We start from the raw sequence: 9,824 nt of genomic DNA, 5'->3' as shown, positions 1-9,824 counted from the left end.
AAATTTCGGTAGGAGGGAGAGGTGCAGGTCAGAAGGTAGCGCGTCTAAGTTACGCCCCCTCTAACGTCAAATCATGGAGCCCCCCCCCCTGGCTTTGTATGCAGATTCGTTAGTCAAAATCTATTTTCATCTAAATATATAAACATATCAGAAAGCAATGAAAAAAACTTAAGCTTTTAAGATTCGTATTTATTTATTGTTTTAGTCTTTAAATAATGTTCAATATTTGTTCATGAAGACAACAAATTGACAATGACTGTCATATCATCCATGTTCAAAATCCAATTTAAACGATCAAGATGAATAAATCATGCACAGAGTAAAGGGAGAAAACAAGTGTTTTTTTATTCAAGGAAAGGGAGCGAGTTAGTTCCCGTTTATTATCTACTTGACCTTGACATCATGACATGAGGTTATTTATCGGACATACTTGTACAATGATGTCAACATCTAACTGACCATCGCTAACCACTGATATGAGGCTCAGTTTAATATTGAAACGTTCGCAGTGTTTTAGACGAATCACCGTTTGTTAAAATTTTTGCAAGCTATTTATACGCATCAAAACTCACGTACGATAAAGTGTTGTTTTCATCTCAGCGAAACGTTTACCGTATTCATTTCGGATAGATAAGGACATTTATAGGTTCTGCTATAGTTTACATATTATGCGTTATTTTTTATTTTAATCTAAAACTTAAATGCTATTGGATTAGGATTTACACATACATACATCGAACGTTGTTAACTGTTTGTGGAAACCTAAAGTTTACGCTACTGAACGTCATGAAGCTGGCAATATTAGGGGCCACGGGCCCTTCAGGAATACAAGTTGTGAAGGAGGCGTTGGCGAGAGGGCACGAGGTCACCGCCGTGGTCAGAAACCCGGACAAATTAACGGAAAAGCACGAAAACCTTAAGGTAAGAGTGACGTCATGAAGGTAATAGTATATTAGGGATCACGGGATCCTTAGGGGTTCAATGGCCGGGAGGCGCATGCCAATGGTCACGTGGTTATTACGGTGGTAAACTACTGGGACAAATGCGTGAAAACCACAGGTAAACCTACATAAACCTAATATATCAGTATTAGGCACCATGGAACCTTAGGGGTACAGGTGGCGAAGGGGGCGCGGTCCAGGGGTCAAAAGATTACCTCGGTTATCAGAAAACAAGAATCATAAGAAACTTCAGGTAAATACTTGTTTGTATATTGTCGGATTTCGTGTTACATAATTATAAACTGTTAACCTTTTTATAGCTTTTTACCGACAGGTAATTCATCCATGTTAATGCATCACGTTCAGAGTACGTACAGGTTGGACGATGGTTGATAAATCGACTTTTGATAATATGTCATAACCACTTTTCTGTCAAAAGTTCATTTGAAATGAAACATATATTATAATAGTTATTTAATTAAATAAGAACAAATATTAAGATGAAATTCTTTGTTAAATCTTATCATACTAGTTATAACAGCTTATCAAAGAAAACGTTATGGAAAATGAACTTGTACTGAATCACCTTGTTGAGGATAAACCTGTTTTCTCTGGCTGCCAATCTTCTAGTGTATTAATAACTTAACTATATGGGAGAATAACATCAATTTCCCACAGTGTTATTTACCATACCACGTGGACATAATTCAGCCTTATGCAGATTGCAGACGCAGATGCTACACCGATTCAAGACTGCCTTTTTGAGCAGCGTTCAATTTTAAACAAATCATCTACAATATTGTTTTTATATCACTATGTTATAAATTCATCGGAAAACGAATTTAAATGTGCATAGCCCTAGCAGCATTTAGCGTTGGTTAACATATCAAAGGAGGATAATTTATTTTCAATCGATGCCTTAAACTTAAGTTTATGCGCTGAATACATCATAGCCGTGCACACACTGTCATGCTCCACAAACCGTCACGTCTCTACCTGTGTGTTATATTGATGACCTCCTTCACAAGATGAAAATAGTGACATATTGATTTCTATGGAAGCACAGATGGACGATTTCATCATGGTTTAATGGTCCTCGTATTTGTACAACGTTAATGTTTGATAAAAAAGCTATGTTTAGAAGAATAAACAAAGAATGTGGAGTTTTACGTCTTAGATAAGGTTAGAGAAAAGGAATTGAGTCGGCAGGCCGGGTGCAGCACTGCGACGGCTAATTGCTCAGAAGACCAAAAATATATGCAATCTTGCTTAGTGATCAGCTTAATAAATTCTAATGACAAATCATGTTTTCGTTACAAAATTGAATTCTTGCGTTTGTTTTCATGCTTTGTTTAGTCTTGCGCCAAGGGGTCGATGTGTTTTTATGTAACAACGGGTGTAATGTACCAGTCAATTGTAACCACGCTCCCCCTAGTTCCGGGGGTATACTGGGGATAGGCGGGGAAATGGGCCGTGTATTTAACCTCCAGGTGGCACTGCAGTGCCGGGTAAATGCGGTGTTTTTCAACGCGCAAAATATAGCGTGAAATGGGCCTTACCGAGGTCCGTTGGGTGCGGGGGCATTTCGCGGGGATTTTACCATCAGTTCGTTACCGCAGGGCGAGTATTTTACCAGGGGTTTGCTGGACCGAAAGTCAAAGTTCCCGCTATTCCCTGGACCTGGAGGCCGTGGTTACAATTGACTGGTGCATAACTTCTGCTTTGACGATGAATACTCAGACCATTAGGGATTGTTCTTCTGCTCATCATAATCATACATATTTTAGATCGTAACAGCGGACATTTTCGACTCCGAATCACTGGTTCCCCATTTCGAGGGCCGGGACGCAGTCCTGTCATGTCTCGGGTGTGGACCTAGCTTCTTCAGGTATGTTAAATTACCATTCCAGCAGATTTGTTGCAGGGGAACATGAAATATAAATAAACAGAGGATAATTGTTTGTTTCAGGGAAGAGCGTAATAAATTGCAATCTTACACTGAAACAAACAATTTGTCTGTCCGGTTAGCGCAGTGGTCCGCGCACTCGCTTCTCACAAAGGCGACCCGGGTTCGATTCCCGGCTTGGGCGCATATATGTTTGGTTTGTGGTCACCAAGCCGGACAAGTTGGTTTTCTCCGGGCACTTCGGTTTCCCCCACGACAAGACCACACTCTCGCGCAACATCGTGCCAACGAGAGTGACTTATCATAACTTTCTTCACAATCGTCACAATGTTTGAACTAATGTTTAAACTAACAATTTGTCTTTGTATTATAAAGTTAAAAGTTTAAAGTCTAAATGTTTATTTGCATAACACCAGAAAGGCCATGACCTATGTGAACAAATTTAATGTTCAGTATTTACATGTGAACACTTACTTATACAACAAAGTATTACCATTATTATAACCAAAGTTAACTGTCAGAATATAAACAGAAAAAAAAACATCAAGCAATAAAGCAAAATACTTAAAATGAGTTTGACATTTTACTTTTGATACTGTATGACGATTTGATAAATGACTTATTGAAAAAGATATTTACATTTCAGCTATATAGTGGATTTCATATATATAACATTAACTTATTAAAAACTTTAGGGCGTAAATAAGGGGCGTATCCGTTTTACTTGCAACCCTCGACCAGAAAATATGTTTTTTTCTGGTTAAAAGTGTTGGCAGGGTAGTTTCGGGGTTCGACTTAAAGAAAATTTTAACAATTTCTTGTCCGAAATGGTGTATTTTTGGGGTATTTTATTACTTTCCTTCTGTATTGAAATAAAAAGTACCTTTGGACGATTTCAAGGTGGGGTGGGGGGGGGGGGGGGGCGCCGTTTTTTTTGTGTAAAAAACAACAACTACGCAATGCATACCAGGGGCGGTCCAGCATTCGACGTCAGAGGGTGCGTAATTTAGGGGGCGTTCCCTTTTGACTTGCGGCCTCTCTCAGAAACGTAATAAATTTGGTTTAAAGTGTTCGGGGGGGGGGGGGGTCCTCCCCCGTAAACATTTTATCAATTTCTTGTCGGAAATGGTGCATTTTAGGCGTATTTTATTACTTTTCTTCTCTTATATTGAAATAAAAAGTAAACTTGGACGATTTTACGGGGAGGTGCGCCCTCTTAATTCGCTAGTGCATACTAATATCAATATAAAGCATCGGAACTTGTTTTCTAAATGCATTCTTCACAATTCTTGCCTCTGACGTTAACAAAATATGTTTAAGGTCACTCTGTTGCTTAAATGTCATAAGGTACTAAAACCTTCTATATTTGAATGTCGTTTGGTTCTTTCTGGCCTAATTAATCCCATGGTTTGTGCGTATGTTGCAGCATCTGGACCATCACCTTCTACACCGACTCCGTGAAGTCCATTGTCGCCGCCCTGAGGAAGGCCAAGGTCACGCGGTTCGTCTGCATGGCATCATGGTATACCAAATGTAAGTATAGTTCATTAGGATTACATACTAACATCTTGTAATAACAGGATGTGGAATCACGTGACTTCTAATGGATTCTCATATGGGTTGCCAATGGCCACAACCGATGTAAACAAACAAGTAAGTAACGTTACAAGACCCGTGGTGTCCTATGTGATAACATGTGTGAAGTAATGTGATTCCTCACCCAAGATAATAGCGCCTTAAACTCTGTAGCTTTGTAAGTGGTAGGATTCATTCGGTGTCCATTTGTTGCCTACATTAGAGCTATTCTGTTGGTGTATTGAAAAAATGCTGTTTGTATTTCAAACGCTTTGTACGCACAATCACATATATGTATAACGAATAAACCGTAAAGTATTAAATGATAACCGAAAGGCAGGCAATGACTGCCATGCAAAGCCTACATTAAGAAATACGGATGTACGATGCCAACATGTTCGAAAATGTCTGTTTTATCTGAACCTGCCAAAATAAATTGCCAACGTGTGGTGCGAGCTGAGAAATCTATCATGGCGTCCAAAATGGCCGCCAAATTTTCCTTACGTGTTATGCGAGCTGAGAAACACACATGGCGTACAAAATGGCTGCCATTAATATCCAACGTGTGGTTTTGAGCTGAGAAATCCAAGATGGTGTTCTAAAACAGGTTCTTGTCAGGGTAAAAATTGTGTTGCGTGAAAACGTTGTTACTTGTTCGAACTTGTGTCTAAAAGTGTTTGTTAATATATTTTTCAGACGACGCGAATGACCCGTTCATCATCAACTGGGTGTTGAAGCCTTTGTTTCTGGGCCAGTCCCTGCATAACATGGGACAGATGGAGGACTTCCTGGAGGCCGACTGCTCGGATATCCGCTACACGTCCGTCCGTCCTCCGCAACTCACAAACGGGGAAACTTCCGGTAAGATCATGTTAATGGTGACGTAATATGGTTTTGCATCAACTGCGAGATGACTAAATACATTTCATTAGGTTATAAGGGCCGTGATTATGAACAGTCGTAAATCTGAGTTTAGACTCTAGTGGCATAACTGTTAACCTTCATTTTATTGTAATTTCCATCTAGGTGAGTACGGATGACGTCATTTGCTAATTTCTTATTTTTAGATGGCACAATTACTTGACTTTATTTTTTTAAAACGAATAGATTCAAAAAAAAAATAATCAAACTGTTTTAATGAGTCTGAGTCTGATTCTAGAATCGGACAAGAGACTGTTCGTCGTAATCATGGGGGGGGGGGCATCCGGTGTGCGTCCCCCCTAAAGTCGTCTTAATTTACTTATAATGTCATTATCGGAGAAAAAAGTAATGAAGTACGATCGAAACGTACGATTTCGGACTTGAATAGTTTAAATTTTTTGTCTTATGGCATATTCTACTTTTTACAGGTAAACCGGTTTTGTTTGAAGAGGGCCAACGGATCAGTTCAGCGGAGAAACGAAAGTTCATTTGTTGTCGACGTGACGTCGCCAGGTTTATGCTTGACGTTACAGAGAAAGACGAACATATCCGAAAATGTATGGCTATCGCTTCCGGTTGACCTCGGGTCACGTGACAATATATTTTAGAAGGGGAACACTTTTACTTCCGGTTTATTCTCCAGGATGAAAGTGCAGACGAAATTATCTCCACAAAATGTTATTGTGTTCAGTGATTTATTCACAAAGTCATTCCGTATTTTTCATAATTATTATGGCCTAAGTTAAGATTCATTACAAAATGGAGCCATCTTTAGCGTTGAGCTTACGACAACTCATGGTAAGATCATGTATTTCAATTAAATACTTCTAATGGTTATTTGTAGATCTACATAAGTCTTAAGTCTAATTTTACTTTTCAAACCAAACAATTTGTTTCAGAATTTATCACTATGTAATGGATAAAGAACTTACAAAAAAAATGAATGGCTTGATTGGACGCAGTCACATGACCATTTATGTTATCTTAGTACAAACTAACGATCTTTAAGATTTAAATTGTCTACAATATATTGTGTAGACAACCCATTAACTGGACCAGCCATTGTTTATATCTACCGCTTCACCTGATTAAATTCAGTAACGGCTGACTGCTGATTAAATGAACTGAATATTTTGCAGAACTTGAAAAATACTGAATTCTCATTGGACAAAATATAATGATGACCACCAAAATCAAGAGGGTTGAACAATCGATCGAACAAAACGCTCGTTAATAAGATGGCTTTTTTGGTGAACAAACACAGCAGAAACTATCCTATCATTTTATGATTTTCAGTCGAACCTCATTGGCTCAAACTCCCATGGACATGCTAAAAAATCTCGACCTGCGGAGAGTTTGAGCCAAGCGGGAATGCTAACCTTCAGTTTAAAAAATCGGTCCTTAACATCCAGTTCGAGCCAACGCGGAAATTGACCCAATCGAGTTCGAGCCAACGAGGTTCGACTCTACGATAAAAGACGACTGTGACAAGTTCTATGGTGACTGTAAAGTTTTAAGAGATCCAAAATAAATGTGATTTGAAATATATGATGTTTAAACTTGTTGAATGCCGTTCTTGGTACTAATAGGTGATAAATCAAATCATGATATTGAATAAATTGTGAAGTTATATGCATGTCATGTTGCCACTACGAATCATTATAAATACAATTGCGTTTAAAGTGACACTCTTATTCAACATACACATGTAAAACAAACATAAAATTTGAGTGATAAACCTTTAATGTATTATTAACTTATGCAAAATTAATTACTGATAACAAGATTGTTAACGTGTATTTAATAGCTGAAAACGCAAAGATATTAAATGATTGGTGAGTGCTAAAAGATTTACTGTGATCTACTATCGTTTCATTAGGTAGAAATACCGTGTTTTCAGTACCTTTCTTTCAAAATAAATTCGGTATCCGTCATAAGAACCATTGATTTTGACGTTTATTTATCCTTTTTGGTATAGCAAAATAATTGTATTATTAGTAGGATATCTACTTTGGGCGTAGAGTACATCTTTAAGGCCCCCACGTTTACACCGGTAAATGACGTGTTGTTTTCCGGCAAAATACGTTTTTAAATTCGCGGACCGTTTAACTGAAACGATTTAACATCAAAGTATTACTTTTACAGATTTGTTGCTGGTTGATCAAAGGGAAGCAACTACAATTTAGATTTTATGTAGTTCTTTAAGTGGCCTTTTCACTGCTAAAACCTGATTATTTCACCGAAAGTATTAATGAAGCAAAAATGTGAATTATAATTAAACTTTATTAATATTTAACATATACTACCTTTTATATATACACTTACTATATATATTGTTTCGCCTCAGAAATATCATATTGCTGTGCCCGGTAAATTTCACACTGTTTTGAATGCCTACTCGCGACTTTCGGTGAGGGTACGGCGACTATAATGTCATTTACATAAATAGTTTAAACAATATGCACCAGTCAATTGTAACCACGGCCCCATGGTCCGGGGAATAGCGGGGACTTGAACTTTCGGTCCAGCCAACCCGGGCTAAAATCTCCGCCTTGCGGGTCGATCTGCTGGTAAAATCCCCGCCAAATGCCCCCGCATCCCAGGGACCCTAGGTAAGGCCCATTCCCTGCTATTTTTGGCTTGAGAACAAACCCACCGCATTCACCCGGCAATGCGGGGCCACCTGAAAGGTAAAATCACGGCCCATTTCCCCGACTTTCTTAGCCTATAGAAGACTATGATTTTTTCTCCTTCTACACGTGTGAAATATTATAGATTTGCTTTTATTTTAAGATGCAATCTTTGGCCTAAATTTCAACTTGACGGAATTTTGTAGAAAGATGCTGAAATTGTAGCCAAGGATTGCATCATTAGAATACAAGCAAATCTAAAACATTTCACACGTATTTTTTATAGAAATAAAGAGCAAATTTACAAAATGTAATTACGTCATGTATGACGTACTTTTGGTAATTTCTTTTACATAATAATTATCAGCAAACAGATACCTTTCCATTGATAGCCTGATTGTATGGGTCACCAGAATAAAATTTAATAATCATAGTTAATGCAGCTAGTTGATTAATGGGCCTTAATGTCTTAATGGGCAGTATTCTATTTAGAAAAAAGTGCAATGCTTAGACGCATATAATGGAACCAAACACAGGGGAATCATTAAAAGAGGAGTTCCATTTAGACTCCCTTTGGATCCACGAACATTCTGCAATATGATAAATGGGTGTACTTAATGTAACGCTGGACAAATGGAAGGGATTCAATCAAATGAAAAAATATCGAATCGTTTCAATTAATATTTCAAGTAATAATTAAACTGGTAGCAAATTATGCGAATCGTAATACAATTGGCAAGAAAATATAAACATTACAAATATCAACTATCTCTCTACCCTTCAATCAGGCCACAATAATACGCCATGAGCACGAATTATTTTTAGGTCAAACAAACAGGGTGGTTTAAGCGTTTGTAGTCCATCGCCCTTTCATTATGCGTTTGCGTTCTAATTACTTTCTTGACTTGACGAGAGATACTTAATACGAAACACGAGCCATCAACAGAAGGTTCGGTTTGATTAAGACGTGTTTATTGACACTCATGAATACTGGAGTGACCTCTAGCACAGACATTATATCAGACCTGCCGTCCACTAGGCATCCGAACGACCCTCGAAAGCGGAATTAAAAAAATCGGAATGATTCGGCATGTCTTCGCGATGTTCTGGAGTCCTTTCGTGTTCTACTTGAGACCTTCTCGGCACTTCAGGGCCAAATCGTCCTCGGTATCTTCGGCAAATCAAGCCTATCACTCTGGACGTTCGGGAACACATCGCTATTAACTCAATTTATTCAGAAAGCCTTCTGTGAGGCTTCGTAAAATTAAAGCCATTCTGGGTGGTCGCTGAAGGAAGCTGAATTGATGCCGAAAGATCCGCGAAGACGCAGAGTGAAACAGTTCTGTTTTGCGTATTCACGCGGGAGCTATGAAGATCACGTAATGAAAAGATGCCGAATCTTCGTTGAAAACGCCGATTTTCTCCAAGCCAAGGAGGCGTACGTGTATCCAGATAACATGTACTTCAACATCATCATAAGATTAAGGCCAGCAGGAATGCAAAGTGTTTGGCACCGGAATATGTCGGCAAACATGATTGGCGGGATCCTCAAACATTTTTGAAGGAGGTGACATCTTCATATCGGAGTTTCTGCATACATGTATTGTACTGTCGGCGGACTCGCCATTCATTACGTCTTTTTCTTCTCTGTCTCAAATACAATGCCGAGGCAAGTATGACATCCATTTCAGCTTGGATTTGAAACTGGACTGCAATTAAAAGACCTCTATCAAACATGGTATTCCACTAGCAACTGATTACAAAATAGTAGTTTGGCATCGCACCTGGACTCTCAAATCGGCAACATTTCAAAATTATATCGCTAACGATTCAGCAACCGAACCAGCCCGA

The 9,824-nt window shown here is 38.5% G+C and overlaps 1 protein-coding gene across 2 annotated transcripts; it reads left to right on the top strand.

The window, feature by feature from the left end:
* The first annotated feature begins 403 nt into the window (after window positions 1-403).
* On the top strand, window positions 404-7,283 carry LOC128220083 (flavin reductase (NADPH)-like). Of its 2 annotated transcripts, XR_008258718.1 has the most exons (6): window positions 404-921; window positions 2,729-2,829; window positions 4,274-4,380; window positions 5,119-5,283; window positions 5,772-6,141; window positions 6,483-7,283. XR_008258718.1 is itself a non-coding variant. In XM_052928339.1 (5 exons), exons 1-5 carry the CDS (start codon window positions 787-789, stop codon window positions 5,921-5,923), a joined length of 660 nt encoding a protein of 219 aa, XP_052784299.1. In that variant the 5' UTR covers window positions 404-786; the 3' UTR covers window positions 5,924-7,283. The 2 variants fall into 2 exon arrangements, 1 of the variants encoding a protein (XP_052784299.1); XM_052928339.1 differs by having other exon boundaries at window positions 5,772-7,283.
* Window positions 7,284-9,824: the final 2,541 nt, after the last annotated feature.

This window comes from Mya arenaria, chromosome 15, assembly GCF_026914265.1.
Source record: "Mya arenaria isolate MELC-2E11 chromosome 15, ASM2691426v1".
In the NCBI taxonomy this organism is placed as follows: domain Eukaryota; kingdom Metazoa; phylum Mollusca; class Bivalvia; order Myida; family Myidae; genus Mya; species Mya arenaria.
Note: the sequence above shows the minus strand (reverse complement) of the source record. Positions and strands in the feature narration are given on the sequence as shown.